Raw genomic sequence first — 20,821 nt, 5'->3', positions numbered from 1 at the left:
GCCGCGCCGCCCAGGGCGGAAGGACGTTTGATCCCGCGCGGCTCCCGTCGCTCCCGAGATGGCCCCGCCCCGCGCGGCCCCGCCCGGCGGGCAGGCGCGACGGGAGCCGCGCGGGGCCATGGGCGCCTCGGGCGGCGGCGGCGGCCGTGGTGCGGCGGCCGCGACGGGGTAGCGCGGCGGCAGCGCTCGCACGACCATGGCGGCGACGGCGGCGACAGCGGCCGGGCGGGCGCGGCGAGGGGCGCCCGTATACTCGGTAGGCGGCGGCGGCGGCGGCGGCGGCGGGAAGGGGCTGGCGGGAGTGGGGCTGCCGCCGCCACCGCTGTTCACTCTGAAGCGGAGCGATGGCGCTCCGCGCGCAGCCCCCCTTCTTGCGAGGTTGCGGCGGGCGGTTTCCGGGGCTCTGCCCGGGGCCGCGGTGCTTGTGCAAAGCCCGAGGACGAAGGACTTCCCTACACCCTCCCCCCGTAATCTGCCTCGCCCCGCTGCCGCTGGGGCCCGTCTGGTAACGGGGAGCGCTGGCCCGGGCCCCGCGGGCCTCAAAGCCGTGTCAGAAGGCTGTTTAGGTTTGTTTAGCGTAGCTGACAGCCGCCGTAATTGCAGCAGGTGTCTGAACGCAGCGCACGTGGGAACATGGACGTGGTGGCTGTCTTGTGGAGTGGAAGCAGCTGGTAATGGAAATGGCCTGCTCTCCTTTAACCTTATCTTTAACTGATGTGTCTGGCGAAACTTTTTGGCCAGCACAGGTGCAACGTGCTGCTGTTAGTAAGTTTTCAATTAAAGTTGGTCCTAGAAATTTGTCATGGAGTTGGAGTTCACAAAATGAATTTTCCTGTGTGATACAGTTGTAATGACTTTGTTGACCTTGGTTTTTTTACTGCAGCTCCTTTACCAGCGTCAAGCAAGGAGATTTGGGTGTGAGATGCTAAGCCTTTCTCCCTGCTTGAGTTTGGCTGGGGGAGGGAGGTGGGGAGAGGGGCAAAGAACCCCTGGTTTCAAGGGAGATTCCTGAACTTCTCTTTTGTGTCTCCTCAGCTCTACGCGCATCATTTTATCGCTTTTAAAGGTTATATGGAAAAAGAGAAAAAAAAATTAGGCTCCTGCTAGTTTTACTCTTGTAGTTAACTGGTTCCATATAACTACGAACTGACCTCAATTTTCTCATTACTGAGTTTCTAATAGAACATTTTCTGAATGTGTTCTCTGTCAGTCTGTGCTTGAAGCTGAGACAGCAGTTTGGCTTTAAACTATAAGGGGAGAGTTACTCTCCTTTAGTAGTTGGTAAAGTGTATTTGTTTTGGTTCCCTCCACGCTGCTTCAGGGCAGGATGTGAAGATAGCCACCGATATGTGAAGTCATCAGGTACACATTAAATCTGGAAATGAAAAGTAAGAAAAGTGGCAGAGTGATGGTTTTTCAGTTGGCCGTGGCCTTTGAAAAAAAATCCTTGCCAGAGACATGTTTTGGAGTGGCTGTAGCAGGCAGCAATCGCTGATGTGGCCAATAATACCAGAGCTGAATGATGGATTTCTTTGTTTGCTTTTCATGTACTTGCATGTTACGTGGTTTAAACTTCGGCAATTGAAATAAGCGTAGCTTAGATTTTCTGAGCAACATCTTGTCATGTAATAATATAAGCACACATGTCAGGGAGAACCAACTGATAATTTTGCATGCTATTCTGAGGATCTTTTTGCAGTTACAGGATGCAAATTTTTCTTTGTTTTTATTTTTGATCAAGGAGATTGGAGTAAGGTATCAGTGGCATCAGAAGAGTAATAAAAGCTATTTCCAGTCTTCTCATCTCCTCGTTGTTTACTTGGCTCTTGCAAAGCATCATCTGATTTAGCTGCAGAAGGAGAAAGGATGAAAACATTAATGCAAAACCATCCCAAAAAAAGCCTAACATTTTTAAATGAACAACTCTTCTGATTATTTTTAAAGTCCATAGAGAGACTGGTTCTGCAGTTGCTGCAGGACAATTTTCTGAAGTATGGTAGTGGAAAGAAAAGCTAGAAAGCTAGAAACTACCAAATGCTACTATGGTAGAAAGCTGGTATTCAGATTTAATTACAGTGTGTGGGGGAAAAATTACAAAAACATTATAGCAAGGTTGGTGTTCTCTAATAAAATGAAACTGACTTTTGATACACTTGAGGCTTTGAAGGATTTCTTTTGCAGGTCTTAAGTGGAGATATTTCTAGGCCAAATCTTTCTGTGCTAATGAACAGACAGGAACTAAATGTTTGCTATATGCTTATTTTAAATCTGTCAGCTGTTTTTGATCATGTTGCTGATGTGACTGTAGTCAATTGACAGTGAAATATGACTCCCTCTCCCAAGGCTGAACACCCAGCTGCTGCTACAGGACATGTTGCTTATCTGGTTCTGGTGTTTGTGTGTGTTAGCTGGCCAGGACTTCATCTTGAGACCAGAAAATGCCACTGTAAGAGCTGGTGAAATAATATGTTTTATCCTTCACTATGTAGATTGGGACTGGTTCTGTATAGGTTGTAAATAGGAAGAGAAGAGTGAATGAATGAATGAAAAGGAATGCCTGTGCTACCATTCAAGACAGAGGAAGACAGAAGCCTTTTTATTTTAGTGTCTTCTAAAAAATGTGCTTAATCTAAACAGTTGCCTTTATGTTTGTATTTCGCTGAGCCTGACCCATGCAGTTGCCTTGCTTGGCTGGCTGGTGCCACTGTGTTGAAGCTCAGATGAATACGAGTTCAGCTTTAGAAAGACTGAAGTGTCATTCATGCACGTTGCGATGTTACAGGAGCTAACAGGAGACATCTCTCTCTCTTACATAGGGAGATACTAGTGGAAGAGTTTTATCATGGGGATTTCTGCAGTGAGATGGATCCAAAGCTAGTTCTTGATGTGCAGCTAACTTTTCTGCCTAGCAGGGTTGTTGGCTGCTCAAGACTGTGTTCTCTTTTTATCTGTCTGCGTACCATGTTGCATTATGATAGAGCTTAGCTCCAGGTGGCTGTATGAATCACATAGACTTAGCTGGTAATTGTTTTTTGTTTTGTTTCTATCTGGCTATGTTTTTTGTACTTTTTATCTGAGCTTGGTGAAAGCCAGCACAGCTCACCTCGGTCCCAGATGCAGCTTAAAGTACCAGGCATTATTTTTTGTAATGTCATTCATGTCTTCATGCAGTTGCAACAGTTGGAATAAAAGGTTGTTTAGGTAATACCTATTAATCATGAAGAGACTGGAGGCAAGGCATTTTAACTTTAAAAGCTTAAGTGTTCTCTTGACTTCTTCCTTTTGGGCAGGATTAAGTAATGTGGTATAGGGTGAACTGGATGTCTTTGCAACTGGAAAGCTTTTTTTTTTGTGGTGGTGGTTGAAGATTAATTTCTTTCTAATTGTAGCATTGTTCCAAGCAAGTAATATTTGTTCGTGCACTCAGAGTATGGGATGCAGATATTTTAGAACTCTTAAAAAGCCAAACATTGCAGAAGTGTTGCACATCATAATTTTGCTACTGTAGCCAAGCAGACCACTGAATAGCTCAAGAAAGTGTCTCATTCTTTATTCATATGTTCCTAGCAGAAAGAGCTCACGTCAAAGAAAAGAGATGAATTTGAAGACATCTTGGAGGAAAGACGGGTGTCCAGTGACTTGAGATATGCAATGAAATGCTATACACCTGTGATCTACAAAGGACTTTCACCGTGTAAGCCAAATGCTATTAAAAGTGCTGTTCTCCACTCAGAGCAAGTTCAATATGTTATCAAGCAGGTGAGTCTGAGTGCTGTAAGAGAAAGCAGATTGAACACAGCCAAACTTTGCATTACAGAAGGGCGAAAAAATTATTGCCGACCTTGTCAAACATGATGGCTGTGGTTTGAAAGACAATCCAATAAATCAGTAACTTGAGAGCCATGCTATTCTGGCAGGAAAAACAAATACTGATTTACCATGGAGCTGCCGCTAAAGCTGCTAGATCACTAGTTCATGTAGTAATGTTTTGATTTTGTATATATAACAGTTCACCCTGTAACATATCCGGTGTGCTTGACCTCTTCTTTTTTTTTTTTTCCTCCTCCCCTACACTGTCCTTGGCATAAAGCAGCATTATGAAAGACGTAAACACTCTCTTTTTTGGTAGACATTTCTGCACTTCAAGAGTATCTTGTAGTAATTTTATAGGCTAATGCTACATTTATGAATCAGTCATAAGTGCTGCATTCTCTCTTCACTCAGTTTCTTTGGGTTAGAAACACTAAGGTATAACATTTTAATATTTAAGATTAAGGGCAGCTACTATTTTGTAATGAATTAAACATTTTGTATTCAAATTGATTCCTATCTCCCATGAAATGACTGAAATAAGAATGTGTTAATTAGCAGAGTAGGTATTTTCAGTATTCTAGAAAAATAATTCCAGGTCAGCAGAAGTGTGTAAGATGGTTAGACCTGAGTAAGTGACTGCTATAATCCTTTTTATTTTTTAATGGTTGATGTTACATACAGTATATCAAAATTTGTTATGACATGACAAATTAAAGCATGCCCTGCAAAGCTGTCATGTTGCCACTGTGAAGAAGAGTTAAGCAATATGAAATTCAAAAAAAAAATAACCTTTCGACTTTGGAAGCACTAAACCATTTACTGAAAAAAAAATTTTTTACAGAGAATTTATCAGGAAAACTTTTGTGTGATATTTTCTTTTGAAGTGCTGTTTTTCTGATGAAAAAACATTTTGATGAGAATTTTTCAACCGAGCACCAAGTCGTTGAAGGGTGTTAACAGTCCTGCTATTGCAGCCTAGTCCTCAACTTTGAATTTGAGATTAATGAAAGTATCTAATTAGGATTATTTGGCGCAATATGCCCAACACTGTACAATTAGCATGCCTCCTGTCTGGACAGAGTTTACTTAGCTTACACAAGCATCCTAGAATTTGTTCTTGTGACAAGTTGCTGAGGCTAGTAACGTTCAATGTGTGAAATAAAGTGCATTTGTTTATTTTAGCTTTTGTATGTGTCCAGTATGATTTCTTTATCCCAGGTTTTAGGGAGCAAGTGCCTAGCTCTATAGTGAATGTGCACTTAATTCACAAAGGATCAACTAAGTGATAAATATTTTCTAATGAATGAGAACATCTCTTCCCCTAGTGAATAACAAGAATAATTTATTGCTTTCTAAGAGAGATTGATTATCTTAGGCTTAAGTGTAAGCACATTTTTGGCTTCTTTAAGTGTTTAAAATAATCAGTTATAGCTACAAATGGAAATATTTGGGAAGAAAACTGATGTATTTATTAAAGCAAATAGATATGATGGTAAAGTGGTACTTGGAGATATAGGGAGGTAGCTATAGAAGATGGATTTTCTTATGTGTTGTAGAATAAAAATAATGGGTAAGCAGTGTTGGCCTCTAAACTGAGGCCAAACATGTTTTGAACGCTTTTCTTTCTTGTCATTCCTCCTGCCTCCTGTTTCTCCATAGTTAGTGAAATGCCTGTCCCTCATTCCATAATAGTAAAGAACCAGCTTTTCAGCTAAACATTTTTAGATTCAGAGTATCAAATAAGAGAAATGCCCATTATTTGAGTCTATTCTAAGATAATTCAGAAAGAAATGTGCATAGCAACAGCAAGAGAACATTGATTTGCAAAGCTGGTAGAGACAGTGTTTTGTATGCATTTCAGCTAGCTATTGCCAAAGGAATAAATTCAAGTGCGATAGTTCTGAGATTCTTCAGGCAAGTCTGAAAATTTAATTCAGGTGCACTTCACAGGTTTACCTTGTGAATATCTTTGCGGATATAGGCTTATTTTATTTACCAGTGGAAGAAAATTGCACACAACCTTCTTCAGACCAGAAATATGTGAAATACTCTTACTGTTTCATCTTAAACATCCTCTGAAGATACTATAGGCTAAAACATTCAGATGGTGTGTTTGGGGAGGGGGGGGGGAACGTGTTGCTCCTCTGCCCCGCCATTGATGTCTAAGTTCATTCTTGATTTTTAAACAGCTTTAACTTGACTTTCTTTGGTTGACATGGAACAGATTCAGTAAGATTAGTTGCCTGTCTGCCACATAGAGTAAAATTTTGCTGACTATCACACTAGTTTTGCTGTAATTATTGTGGCACATGGAACAGTGTATGGGGGGGGGGGGGAAGGGACAACTTCTGACTGCTTTCTTGTTTCTTTCCCTTTAGTTAGCAAAAGAGACAGGAGAGTCACCTGATATTATTCAAGAAGAAGCCACGGAAATCCTGGATGAGATGGGCCACAGTATGCAATTAGGAGCTGTCAGATTTTTTGCCTTTACTCTGAGTAAAATATTTAAACGGCTTTTTCAGAGAGTTTGTGTAAATGAAGAAGGAATGCAGAGAGTGAGTACTGTTGAAGCGGGGGGGAAAGCTAAGTACTTTCCTACTAGTCACTCAAGGAAAGACTTTAATCTTCATTCCAAGTAACAAATACAAAAACTTAAAGATCCATTAAAAAAAAAAACTCAATACCCTGCACTTGTGTTCATTATTACATCTCTTAAACAATAAAGGGGAAAAAGGCAGATGCTGTTTAAATATTTCAGATGCAAGTAGTCAGCATGATTTCCTGTGCTATTTCCAGATGCTGCCTACAATGAGGAGACATTTTTATACAAAACATCTTACCTCTTTTGCAGAGGTTAGATAGATCTGCACATGGAATATGTTTGGAAATTAATACAATATATGAAAGATTAAGAAAAAATTCTTTTTTATTCCATTTGTTTTGATGCTTAGAAATGAGTTTGCCTAAGATTTTTTAATAGGATAAAAATAATTACGGTTTTGTGAGCACAAGTAATGAGAACAGTCTTATTTACGTCTCTTTTTCCATAGAGTTGTCATTAAAAATAAATAATTGTTTTTCTAAAAAAAGACGCATTGTGATCTTGCTCTTGGTTTTATTTTTTAACTAAAAAAATTTTTTTGTACTCTTGTGATGTCATTGTTTTGCTAGCTCTGTAGAGGTCTGAATTCTTAATTTTAAAATAAATTCTCCATGCAACAAATTTTGATAAATTGTTTTATGAGATGTAAGACAAAGAGGAAGGAGAAGCTTTTATTTGGATTTTTTTGGAAAAACTTTGGCTTGTTTTCTTTTAACTTGATTTACATTATAAAGCAGGAAACAATGCAGTACATCCTAGGAGCAATTATCCATGTATATGGCAATAATTATGTCGACTGTATATAAATAGAAACACTGGGACTGGTTTTAGAGGGAGTATGGATATATGACCAAGAACATAGACAGAAAAAGTGAGGGTAAGTTGCAAAAACGGTCAGATAGTGAATTGTAATTTAAGTAGAGTTAGTGGATTTCTGAACTAAGGGCTGGAATATATTAGTGTGATTGAAAGCTTTGTTTATAAGGAATACAGCGCACACGTAAGAAGTACTTGCAGTCATTTTTCAGTGATTCTGTTAGATCAGCTTTTGTAGATCTAATAATGCATTTAGCTGAATTGGGGGTGAAAAGCTAATATTACATGACTGAGCAGGTTGGTCGTTCCACAAAGCCTTCCTACAGCTAAGGTCCATGAAAACACTGTGTGCTTCTGAGACAGGGAATGCTTTAAGTTTGTTCCCTGGGGAGCTGCTGTCCCCTTGTTTCATTTGCGGGATGTCACTGCAGTAGAGGGTGCGGTGCGCTCTCTGGGAGGCTTAGCGGTCAGCCCTGGCAGCCGCTGTTGGTTTTCTCATCCCCATCAAAGGGATTTGGATTATGCTATCACGCAGTGAAGTGGCCCCTACTTATGAGTGCTGCGATGCTTGGGAACCACACGTTGCTGTTACGGGTGGACCCATACTGAAAAAGGTTTTAGAGCATGCGGTGGAGAAACCACCCCCCAAAAAATCAACTTCTGTTTGTCTTAAGCTGCACAAAGGTCTATATTTGAAAATTTCAACAGTGAGTCTGTAAATATTGAAACAATGTTGTGTTTTGATTTTTTTTTCAGTTGCAACAAGCCATTCAAGAGCATCCTGTTGTACTATTGCCCAGTCACCGAAGCTACGTAGATTTTTTGATGCTGTCTTATTTGCTATATACATACGACTTGGCTCTGCCTGTCATTGCTGCAGGAATAGGCAAGTATGTTCTCTAACAATGTTTTCAGGATTCAGAGAGTCTATAGCAAGTGGTCTGGTAGCTGCTACTATAAGTAATTATCTTTAAGTTCTCTTCCAAATATGTCTTGGAATATCTCTGCTGGATGAGATACTTAGAGCATCTGAAAGCCTTTCTATCTGTGCTGAGGAGTCTAATCAAAGGTGATTTTGTTTTTTCTGTTTAGTAGTCAGTTTGACTGGAACTGCCTTAAGTGCAAATGTAAGGGTGGGCAAAGCTAGATGTTGAGAAGAAGACTTCTGCACATATTTTTTGACTGGAAATGGGCAAAATCTTGGCCAAGAGCTACTGCATATGTAGAGCGTTTTGTGATACTTCATACAGTTTTAAGCACAGTCATAGTAGCCAGATATGAACTGCTAATCATCTTGGTGTTGATATGACCAATCCTCTTGAAAACATTGGCAGAATTCCATTATGTGAAGTGCTGAGAGCAGAGCTGGCTGGAAAATGAAATTTGCCTCAGTGGACCTATTGTTAGATATGCTTAATTCTAAAGCAGAGGAAGCCAGTTTTATTTGTGGAAAAAAATATATTTTTTAACTTGGACAGTGAATATTTTCAGGTTTAATGTGCTTCTTGAAAATCCTGACTGTATGGTAGCATATAACTGAGAAACATGTGGTGTCGACCAAGTCTTCTAAGCAGGCAAACAGCAGCTGGAGATCTAGTGCAGTTCTGCACGCATGCAGGCAAGCTAGCAAAGATCTGGGAATGTATTACTCTACTGTAATCTACTAGTTCATCTTTTTGAAAGGGAAGTGAGTGAATGAGCCTGTAAACAAACATATAAGGTACTGTTCCACTACTTCCCCCCACACCGCACTTGCAACATGTCACTTCTGTCAAATTGACAAATTTTCCATTGCTTTCAATGAAAAAGTATTTGAAAATTCTCCAACAACCTGAATCACTGTCCTTTTTCAGTATGTGCTGTTTGATGCCAGGAACTTTGCTTTGAGCTTCTTGCTTGCATGAAGAGTGCCACAGATTTGGGAACTGTGTTTTCTTAGGGTAGGCACCTGTGATACCTAAAAGTTAAGGACAGGATTTTCAGGTCTGTATTAAGGTTAGCTTTCCTCCCCTTAAAAGGAGTGAGGACAGAGCTGAGTTAGGGTGTGCTTCTGAAATTTTTTACTTAATACTCTTCTGATGCTCTAGAATAGATTTGACTAGTGGTTGGGAATTTTTCAAGGGTGGAAGCTAGACTATGTTTTTCTTTTCCAAATGAGAGGTTAGGTGTACCAGTAGAGAAGCAGCAGAAGCTGGGGGAATATGTTTGGTTGGGAAGGCAAGATTCTGCTGATCTGTGAGTTAGTGGTATCTTGCTTCTGGTTGATATGGTTAGCCTCTGGTAAATTCAGGAGTTCTCTTTTAGCTGCCTTTTTTAATGAATTGCAGCTGCTGACCTGTCACGTTATTACTTATGTGCCGTTGTAGGTACCAGTGTGGTCTTTTGTTGACTTCTGGATTAGATCAATACCCGTTTTAAGTTATAGGCCTCAAAACACTCAAGATACTACTGAGTTAGCGTTTTTTTTTTTTTTTTAATTAATTAACGTTTTTTTTAATATTTTAGATATTTTGATGTCAGTGTTCTCCCAAATTAGGGTTTTTGTGCTTGGTTATGTTGCTCATTTTAGAGTCCTTTGTCTGGTGGAAACACACACAGCTCTCCATGATTTTAATCATATTTACTACATGTTGTATTAGAGGTTCACAAATTGTGGTACGCAGACTCACTTTCAAAGTGGTACTTGTGCTGAGCGAAGAGACACTCTCCTGGTCTCGGTGATAAGAGCCTGTTGTCTGTTTGTTATCCCTTGACTCCAGGTGCCATACCAACAGATATATGGGGATCAGCTAAAGTGAGGTAAATAGTTGCTGGTAACACCGCAGTGTATGTGGTGCTGCATTAGCAGGGACCCAACTAGTGCTGAGTTCTGCATTTGTCTCACAGCCGGGGACCAGGAGCAAGTGATGTTCAAGACACGGAGAGCGTGAGGTGGTGTGCGCTTGAGATATGTGTGGTATTTATTAATTTATAAGTTATTGTAAGATATATATGCATACACACACAGTAACATGTTGCTATATATATACAATAGCACATATGTATAAATAACTGTGTGTATGCGTATATACACATATATAGCTAAAGCACATATGTATGTGCACTACAAAATTATATCAGATCTTCAAGGCAGTCGTGTAAATGTTGCAGTTGGAAATATAACTTATTTACCAAGGGAATTTCTGTTCTCAGATGTTTTACTGTTTGAGGTGACAAGGAGACTGAAGAAGCAAATGGCCAGCTGATGTGTAGATTCTTGTTTTAAACGCCTCCCTTAAAAAGTTGTTAAAGTGTGGCCTGGTTTTGGCAAGTTAAGTGTTGACCCTGATCATGTAAAACTAGAAAACTACCAAAAGTTTAATTGATTTCATTTAGTCCCCCTTCCCACCACCACCCAAATGGTGATGAGTCAGGATTTTAAGTGACAAAGCTGTATACAGTGTAATTAGTCAGTTAACTTCTGTGTCTTCTAGGATGTATTAAATGGTACTAATCTTTCTGAAGATAAGTGAGACAATGAACTAAATACAGTCTTTATCATGACTGAAATCTGACCATCTAAATTATCCAAAGGAATTGTTCTAAGTGTATGCTGTATGCAAAAAGCTTGAAAATATATATCAGTCATTTCTATGTATGTCTTGCTTGATTTTCTGAAAGCAAGTAAAGGTTTTTACACTAGGGGATCCCCTTTTTTGAAGGGGATCTCCTTTGTTCTGTTAATTGAATCAGTGTTTTAGGGAAAATGATTTACCCTGCTAGCAGATACTAATCAATGAGTTTTGGTGTGTGGTTTTGTTTTGTGTTTGTTTTTTTCCAGATTTCCTAGGAATGAAAATAGTTGGTGAGCTGCTACGAAGGGCAGGTGCCTTTTTTATGCGACGTTCCTTTGGTGGGAACAGACTCTATTGGGCAGTTTTTGCTGAATATGTGAAAACTATGTTAAGGGTAAATAAATTACTGAACTATCAAAATATATGTTTAAGAAATACTGTGTTGCAGTGATTCTTATGAAATATTCATGATGTCATAGGTATATGATCAAAAATTTCACTGTGATCTGAGGAAATGAATTTTCCCTCAATATTGATGCAAGCAAAGAGCATGCGTGCACTCCATTACACAGTTCAACAGTAGATGGCAATCTAATCACACCTCATCAGTTGCTTCTAATCACATGCTTATATCTCATGCACAGGCAAAATGTGTTAGTTAATTCAACTGTGTGGTGTGGCAAATACATTGGATGCATATAGACTTAGAGATGATTGGCTTGCATTTAAAAAAATTTAACAAAAAAATTTGAGGGGCAGTAAAGAAGAAATATTGTTCTAACCTTTTTCTTTCCCCCCCCCCTTTTTTTTTTTTTTTAAGAATGGCTATGCCCCAGTTGAATTTTTTCTTGAAGGAACTAGAAGTCGCACTGCCAAGACTCTGACTCCAAAGTTTGGTAGGTTGGTTGAAAACTTGAGGCTCTTCATGTTTGTGGGTATTGTCATTAGTGTCTTATTTCTTTACAAGTTCCTCATACAGTATGGAGTGTTAAAGTGGTGGGAAATGGGTGAGGTCTGTCAGAGTAGTGGTTAGAGTTTGAAGGCCATACAAAGAACGGTAATTCAAGTCTGTTGCACTCTGCTGCTTTCTCTCCTGTTGTCCTGCTGTAGACTTAACCGCTAGGCATCCCCTTGCCAACACAGAAATATTTTTAAGTTGACTGGTTGTAAAAGAAATGAGGAATCCTTAGAAGGAAGATACGGTGTGAGTGCACAGCAGTGCTATTGAAAAGACCACACCTAGCTAATCATACATTGCTTGTGTTTGCCTTGTATTTCAAAGGTTGGGCGACATTTTGTGCTTCTGCTTGCTTGAAAAGAGCATGAGCACAGTGCATGCCATTTAACAGCTTTTAATATTTAATCTTGTTTTTTTTTCCTTTTCACAGGTCTTCTCAGTATTGTGATGGAGCCATTTTTTAAACGTGAAGTCTTTGACACGTACCTTGTTCCCATCAGTATCAGCTATGAGAGGATATTAGAAGAATCCCTGTATGCATATGAACTCCTAGGAGTCCCAAAGCCCAAAGAATCTACATCTGTATGTAAATTCCATAAGAACAGAACATAGCCGGATGTATATGCACCCTGTAGCATTAAAATTTGCTCTTCATTCTCTTCATTTTCTTAGGGCTTGTTGAAAGCCAGAAGAATCCTCAGTGACAATTTTGGGACCATACATATCTATGTCGGCCAGCCAGTGTCACTCAGAACGTTAGCATCTGGGAGGATCAATCGATGCCCGTATAATTTGGTTCCCAGGTACCACACCTTTCATGGTTTGTATACAGGAGAAGCATTTGTTTAGTCTTCGCATTTGTAAAATAATTGAGAGATGCTTTCAATACTTGTATATTTTTAACCTTTCTCTCTTTCCCATGATCTAACTGTTTAGACCACAGAACCTATTTTGTCTGAGCACAGGATTTTTGTGCTTGTGATAGAGTGTTTCTGAAATACAAAGCTACTGCAAGTAACAATTTATCTTGTTGGGAAATGTCATTTTAAAAATTTAGGATGATACATGAGCTGTGCAAAGTTCTTACAGAGAATTTTTTGAGAATAAAGTGTTTTTGTCACTTAAAATTTCACTTTTCTCTCTCTTCTTGCTTTGTTACTGCAAACTATTAACTTAATCATGCACTGCACCAGGAAGCTGTAGCTTTGACTGGATTGGGTGACTTTTGCAAGTTGATATTGGAGTGTATCTTATATTTCTTTTTCTGCAGATAGCAGATGTGCAGTGTCAATACAGAGTTCTGTATTTTAAATACTATCATGAAGCTATTGTTTTACTCTGTGCTTCAGGTCTCCTGTACATTCTGCATGGATAGAATTACTTTCCAGATGCTATAAAGTGGTTACCGATCTGAGATCTATACAGAACAAATGAAGGATATAGTTTAGATCCTACATTTCAGAGCTTTAGCTGTATTATTTTTAACTGTGGTGATTTTCAGAGCTTTAACTAAGGGTTTTTCTCCTGCTTCCTCCTCAAGGCACCTGCCCCAAAAGCCATCTGAGGATATCCAAGAGTTTGTCAGCGATGTAGCTTATAGAATGGAACTCCTGCAAATAGAAAACATGGTTTTGAGCCCATGGGTGCTAGCTGCTGCTGTCCTGCTCCAGAATTTGCCAGCAATGGATTTTGAACTTCTAATAGAAAAGACTCTTTGGCTTAAAGGCTTAACACAAACTTTTGGAGGATTTGTTGAGTGGCCTGGTATGCAGAGAAAGTGTTACTTCTATTATTTTTGTTGTTTATGAAGGATAAATTATATTTACATGTAAGCAGTGTATGGTGACTTTACAGTATAATATTTTCCTTGGTAGTGAGACGTAAGTGGTTTTTAGGTTATGCAAAAATGATGCTAAAAGCTGAAGAGTTTTGCTTCAGACTGTAGAAGATACTACTTTGAAAACTAGTGATGTGGAGGCAGAACGGATATTTCACTCCACACTTCAAGAAATAATAGTAAAGGGAAAATTGCAAGGTGATTGTATTAAAACATGCTGAAACTTTACATTATGTTTGTCTTCTTGAACCCTATTTAAGTGTAAGTCACGGAAGTCATTGCGTGCATAACTTCCATTCCTACTACTATGATGCTGTCGTGTGCGCTTCCAGCAGAGATGTATTGCCTTTTACATCTGAGTGTTATGTTTTCCTGCTAGATAACCTGTGTGCCAAAAAAGCAGTCACATCTGGCCTCGCCCTGCATTCCAACGTCGCTCGCCTTGTCGATGGCCACGTGGTCCTAAATGACAAAGGAGCAGAAGATGGAGCTGTAGGGGAAATCGTCTTTAAGCGAGCTCTGGCCATCCTCATGTGTGGAACCTACAGGAACCAGTTGCTGAATGTGTTTGTGCGCCCATCTCTGGTAGCAATTGCCTTGCAAATGACACGCAGCTTCCGAAAAGGTAACTTTGGGTAACCCTAAGAGCAGAGCCCAGCGGTACTGCTCTTTGCACTGTCCCCTGTGAGAAGAGCACAATGTTCTTGCAATTGTTTGTGGGAACTCCCTCTGAGTATTATGGCAGCACGCTGAATGAGGTCCATTTGTGCAATGTGGTTTTTTTTTTTTTTGGGGGGGGTCTGTATTTTTGTTGCCTACTTTATTTGTTTACCCTTTAATACTTCTGAAAATAAGAATATTCCAATGAGAGGGCAGATTAAGATGGAGATCATCCCAATTCCTGTTTACATTGATCTGGAATACAAAACTAACATGGTTCAGAAGTAGATGCTTCAGAGTGTTTATGTTGCTTCTCTTGCAGTATTCATTGTGGAACTGTCAGAGGTTGAAATAGCCCCCAAAGTGGCATAAATCACCTTTTGCATTTCAGATATGTTAAGTGGAACTGTGTTTGGAAGTGTCTCCTGTCTCTAGCAAGCTTTCATTTTATGGGAGTGTAAAATGACTTACAGTGGATAAATGTCTTACCTTGTTGGCAATTAGTAGGCCTACATTTTAGGTTACAGATTACACACAACTTACATGCACGTGAAGTACAGCTAGTTCCCATTTTTTTTGCTTCTTCACATTTCTATTACTGAAGTATTTTGATATTTTCCAACACTTTCCTTAAAAAAAAAAAAAAAGGAAAAGCATTTCAAAAACATGTATTAAATACTATATAATAGAATGTCAAACAAAATTCAAATACATGTCCTGAGAAGCTACATACCCGGCTCTTCAGTAAATGGCTTTCAGGTAAAATGAGTAAATGAGGAGCAAATGGCTTTTAACTTACATGTTGTAAAATATGTTTCTAAATTACAGTACTCTACAATAATTTTTTTTCAGAGGAAGTCTACAATTGCTTCAGTTTCTTGAGAGATGTTTTTTCTGATGAGTTCATCTTCTTTCCTGGCATTTCATTGAAGGTAAAATCATCCTTTGTACATAAATACTGATAGTTCTTAACCAACTAAAAGAGCATCTAATTTCAGAGCTCTCCCTAACAATTACTTTGTGATAAATACTTCCAGAGATATCAGCTTGATCTGTAAGTGGGAGCGAGAACTTAAAAGGGGGTCAGAGTGGAGATCAGATATTTGTTTAGTTGCAAAATATTGCATCCATAAGCTTGCATGTACATTTTTCTTCCTCCCTTCTTTCCTCCAGTAAAAAACAAAAAAAGTGTAAAACTGCCCAATTCTGAACTCTTGAAATGAACTGTAGCAGAAATTTGACTTTTTTTGCATAAAACTACCAGTCTTTCAGCACAGATAGAAAGGTACATGTAGAAAAAAATCTTTAAAATGAACTGAAAAGACTACCGTGTTCTTCTGCTCTTGTGAAAGCTTTAGGCTGTGAGGAAAAAAGTGTTAAGGTAGATCTTGTAATTGAATTCTAGCAAAGAGCAGGTATGTTCTGTCAGCACAGAAGCAAAATAGGAATTCTCATTGAGGGCAGAAAAGGTAAGTTTACCTAAAAGCTGTTGCAGACTAGGTAGCAAAGAGGCACTACAAGAGGAACTATTTTGAAAAAGTTAAACTGAATTATACCAATTAATGATCAACTATTGTGTGTCTTCCTTATCTTTGACAAATAGTGTGTGCTTTTCCAAATGTAAGTACCTGTTGCCCTCTAGGTAATTATAGTCCTATTAGTGCAGCCCTGATTGGTTGTTTTTTCAAGCTCCATATAGGTGCTCTGGGATGACAGGGCTAACAGAGCACTCTGCCAACACTCAATGCCTCATATATGAAAGTACATCTCCCTACACACCTCTCCTTGAATCCACAGTATGTCTGTATTTAACACTGTAGCGTGTATGTAGTGCCTAAGGTTCTTCTAATACCTTGAACTCTAAAGGCTTCAGTATTTCTGTATGTGTGTATGTACACATATACATACATACATACGTGTGTGTGTATATATATATATAAATTTTGATGGCTGTAGTCTAGCTAACTTGAAATGCAGGTGAGCACAAGTTTATTAGTAAAAAAAAAAAAAAAAAAGTCACAGTCACACCCAATATAAACTGGCAAGTCCAGGTTTTTATTTGGATTTTAAACTGATTAAATGTGATTTTTATCAAATATTAAGGCCAATTATATGATGACAGAATTCAAATGTCACTTTACCAGCATAAGCAAAGAGATGAGAATAATTTTCATAAGAATATTCGAGGCTTATGACTATATTAGTATCTCAGAGATTTTTATACAAAAGAGAATTGGGACTTTTTAAAGGCTGATTGGCATAGTTGCTGATCTGAAAAAATGGGTTTAGTTTTCACTATTAGCAATTGTTGCCTCTTATAGCTCCTTTCCCCTTCCCTTTTCCTTTGTACTGAAACCGAATAAGGAAAATGAAAGTGAGCGTGACTGACTTCACTGGAATCAAGTGAAGCAGTTGCTCTGTTATTTCAAGAAGAGATCTCCAACCCCCTCCCTCCACTCTTCCCTCCCGCTCTTGGCAGAAAAAAGATTTTGTCAGAAACATTGCTGTCATTTGTAACTTTTGGCCTTAGGTAGGCAGCAGTGGGGCAGTCAACTATGTTATCATTTATCACAACTACTGGACATGAGATAAAAGCAAACCCCAGCTTTAAAAACACCAAAACAAAATAATAAAATAACCAGTCCCTTCAAACCAAACAATCTGGCCTTTTTCTGACAAAATCCTGAGGGAACTCAAGCTGGCTGTTATAGTAGCAGCCATGACCTCTTTTCTTGCCCCTAGAAGGGCTGTTGTGCATCTAGGCGCATCTGTTTGCAAACACATTCCCACTGCCTTTTTAGAAGTGTATTTCTGGTATATAGGAAAGTGTTGGTTCAGGTCTGTTGAGAACCGATTTCAGAAATGGAAGTGGTATCGTGTTGTGTGTCGTCTTTTCATGGGGAAAAAAGTAGCTGTGTGTACTGAAGATGTTAAAGTATCAGTTATCCTTCCCTCTCCCAGGATTTTGAAGAAGGTTGTTTTCTACTTACAAAATGCGATGCAATTCAAACAACTCAGCAAGAAATCTACCCTACTGATAAAGGAAATGTTGTAATATCTTTCTTGTCAGCTATGTTCAGACCTTTTTTGGAAGGTTATCAGGTATGTTTTTCTTTAGAAAATTGCCGTCTTTTTTCTGTGTTTTATAGGAAAACCATTAAAATGGTGATTCTTCTGTAGTACAAATAGTCAGTGTTTTCATGGCTGGGGAGTGCAAGAGTTGAAAAATAGCAGTTACAAGTATCTTAAACACCATCCTTCCTCCAAGATCCTGATTTCAACTTCTGTCTCAGACCTTTCAAAACAATTAAAGCAATAAACTACGTTGTAATGTAGTGGCCCGTTGTGGGTATATAAGATTCACTTTACAGAGAGTGTGCTGCAGCCAGGTTCATTTATACTTCTTTAGGAGGAACCCTTGCTTAATTAATTTTATATAGGTTGTCCTGCCAGGTGTGGAAATTTGTTTGCATCTTGTATCTGATAGCCTTTCAGGGAGTCCTTAATTTCATTGGTATTTGTTTTTAATTCTTTGTCTTTCTCCACAGATTTAGTAAGGCTAAACTCTAGGGTTTTGAAATAAATAGTATGTGCAAAAATGAGTCTAAATTGTCCCAACAGCATATTGTTGGGAACATAGGTTTTTGAACCTAGTGGATGAGAGAACTGTTAATGATTTGGTGTATGACTTACACTGAACTGTACTGATTTGCCATTTTTTTCCCATGTGTAAAACATGTATTGCTTTAAAAAGATACTGTTTTTGATTGTGAGAATAGAAATGTTAAATCAGTGTCTAAAGGTAACTATTATAGTAATACCGAATTTTACTTTAATATTAGAATTCTCAAAATTGCCTATTAAACAGTAATAAAAATTTCAGGTGCTTTTGTGTAATGTTACCTTTTGAATCCATCTCCTACACTTTTCAAACTGTAACAATAATGTTGTTTCCTTATTAGAACATGCTTATAAATAATAATAAGTTGACAGTCAAAAGGAAAAAGGTGTTAACTTTTTTGTAATGTTAGTTAATTTTCAGATACCTCTCAAAAGAAGCAAAAGAAGCCTTTACTGAGAAGCAGTTTATACCTGGAGTCCGCAACTTTGTTTTTCAGCTTCTTGAGAAAGGTGTGTTCAGCTGTTATGTAACATGATCATTTTACAAGCATAGCTTGTTGGTGAGCAGTGATAATGCTTTTAATTGTGTTTCTGTTTTCTCTGTAGGGAATACTCAGTGTTACGAAGCATTGTCTTCTGACATCCAGAAAAATGCCTTGTCAGCGCTTGTGCAGCTAGGTGCAGTGAAGAAGAAGAAAATGTAAATAACATTGGCTTTTTGGTGCACAAAAGACCGTGTGTGATCTTACTGGAAATTGTTAATGATTGAGCTATAAGAGTTAAGCAATATACCATAATCCTGATTTCCTGAACACCAGTCAACTGACAGTTAATTAGGTTTACCTGAGCCACAGTGAAGACATGGAGAGCTGCTTGCTATGCGTGTTATAGAAGCAGAATGGCACCCCTTTTAGTGTAAACACTCCTGTGAGACCCAGTAACAAATTTTATTAATTCACTAGCAGGCTGCTTTGTTCTTTTGACATCATGTGCTTTATATTTTGGTTTTCAGAGTTTCTCCCAAGGCTTTGATAAGCAAATAGACGAGTCTTGTTTATTTTTAATGATTAACAAACAGTTATTGCTATACAGAAATAGATTACATTAAGTGTATGCCAACATATTTCATTTGTGCTATAGAGCTTTTTATTATATTTAGGAGCATAACCACAGTAGATCATGCTATAACAAATATCCATAGTGTCTTGACTGTTTCACAGAAATTAATTGGCAGACAGTAACCTTGGCTTATTTTCTTACGTCACGTTAAGGTTTGTAGTGCTCTTAGAAAGCACACAGACAAGGTACTGCTTTGTCATTGTGCTAAATAAATGTCTATAGCTACGTTCCCCTTTCAGGTAAATGGAATAAATCAGCTGAATGTATCTAATTTTGACATCAGCTGAAGATTTGGCTCAGAGATCTTTTGCAGAGATGATCTTGAAAATTATTTAGTTGAAAGTAAACAAACAAAAGTTGCCTTTCTGCAGTTGTCACTAATAATAGAAATTAAGGGGTGAGAGAGGCAAGGAGTCAGTCTGAGCAAGAGGGAGGAAAAAGAAACCTTCACCATCCTTGAGTACAATCTGTTTAAAAGACTGTCATGCTGAAGTTGGCCCTTAAAATTGATACAGATACTATTAGGATGAAAAAATTGATGAAATTATGAATATATTTTATTCAGATTATATAGAAATGAGTGAGAAATATTTATTGAAGAGACTTTTTTTTTTTTTTAAATCTAGGACCAATGGATTCACTTACAGTATAAACCAAGAAGCTGTTAATAAAATTCTGGAAATGTTTGGTAAGTTTTGAATGATCTCTAACTCATTTGAAGAGTTTCTCAGTTTCTAAATGAAGTTGGACAATGAACATACATTAGAAGTTGTGTATTGTTTCTAGTATCTCCTTAAAGTTATCAGGATGAGAATGCTAATGGTATCCCAATAGAAAAGTCTTGTTTATTTATTTTAATTCCTTTGCCTGTGTAGTTGACTATCCCTTCTTTACTGAAAACATTTTGCAACCCAATGACCAAAAAAAAAAAAAAACAAAGCAAAAAGTAGTTTAATAGAATGGCACTTACAGCGTTTTAATGCTGTAGTGTTTACTTATTTCTTTTTGTTAGACTCTAGGATACCTGTACAGAAACCTGTGGCTGCAAGACTCTAAGTGGTCTTTGATGCTGGGATTGTGGCTGCGAGCGTCTGCTGAGAACACAGACCACCACCAAACCTGAGCACGGATGGGAATTAATGAAATTCATGCCTTATCCTTGGGCTTGGGAGCTGCATGGAAATGTGTGTGGCAGGAGAGGCTGGGGCATGTCGGAGAAAGATGTTCTTCGGCTGGGGTGTTTTCTGTTTCCACGTAGAAACCGTCAGTGCTGATGGTGGAAGTTAATTTGTACTCTTGCTGTGTTTGTTTTTAAAAATGGATTAAACATTGTCTTTTTTTGGATACATATTTAAAGAGAAGTGCATAGTAACCATTACTGAAATACTTTTTAAGACATGTAACAAGGAATTTAATTGATTTCAAACACTTCATTGATGTGAATCTGTGACAGGAAGTTAAAGACTTAACATTAAAAGTGATAGTTAGGGAAAAAAAAAAAGATGTTGCTGGCTGGCTGTATGTAAGATAAGGCCCCTATGAAAGAAGAGCACAAAACGAATCTTGGGCCATAACCAGAAATGCTAATTTTGTTTTTGCGTTTTTTACTTTATTTCTTTTTTTTTTTTTTTTAAGCAACTGGCATTATTTTGATTACTTCAGAAATGTTGCCTATAAAAACGGAGTTAAAGCGCAGCGCTTTTCCCGTGTGGTGCTTTTCCCGCGCAGGAGGGCGGACGCGGGTGCCCGCGGGGTGCTCGCGCTGCCCCCTCACAGCGGGGCGGGGCGGCGCGCGGGCCGTTGGCCGTTAAGCCGTTAGCCGTTAAGCCGTTAGCCGTCGG

General features: G+C 38.7%; 1 protein-coding gene across 2 annotated transcripts; it reads left to right on the top strand.

The window, feature by feature from the left end:
- Positions 1-148: 148 nt before the first annotated feature.
- Positions 149-20,675, top strand: GNPAT (glyceronephosphate O-acyltransferase). Of its 2 annotated transcripts, none has more exons than XM_062573666.1 (16): positions 149-256; positions 3,568-3,759; positions 6,192-6,368; positions 7,988-8,117; positions 11,052-11,179; positions 11,606-11,681; positions 12,174-12,325; positions 12,416-12,546; positions 13,284-13,507; positions 13,960-14,205; positions 15,093-15,172; positions 17,202-17,342; positions 18,272-18,371; positions 18,468-18,561; positions 19,607-19,668; positions 19,993-20,675. In XM_062573666.1, the coding sequence occupies exons 1-16, from the start codon at positions 197-199 to the stop codon at positions 20,034-20,036; spliced, it is 2,037 nt and encodes a 678-aa protein (XP_062429650.1). In that variant the 5' UTR covers positions 149-196; the 3' UTR covers positions 20,037-20,675. The 2 variants fall into 2 exon arrangements, with proteins under 2 accessions (XP_062429650.1, XP_062429651.1); XM_062573667.1 differs by having other exon boundaries at positions 150-256; positions 3,571-3,759.
- Positions 20,676-20,821: the final 146 nt, after the last annotated feature.

This window comes from Rhea pennata, chromosome 3 (assembly GCF_028389875.1).
Source record: "Rhea pennata isolate bPtePen1 chromosome 3, bPtePen1.pri, whole genome shotgun sequence".
NCBI classification, from domain to species: domain Eukaryota; kingdom Metazoa; phylum Chordata; class Aves; order Rheiformes; family Rheidae; genus Rhea; species Rhea pennata.
This window is presented reverse-complemented; position numbering and strand designations above follow the sequence as displayed.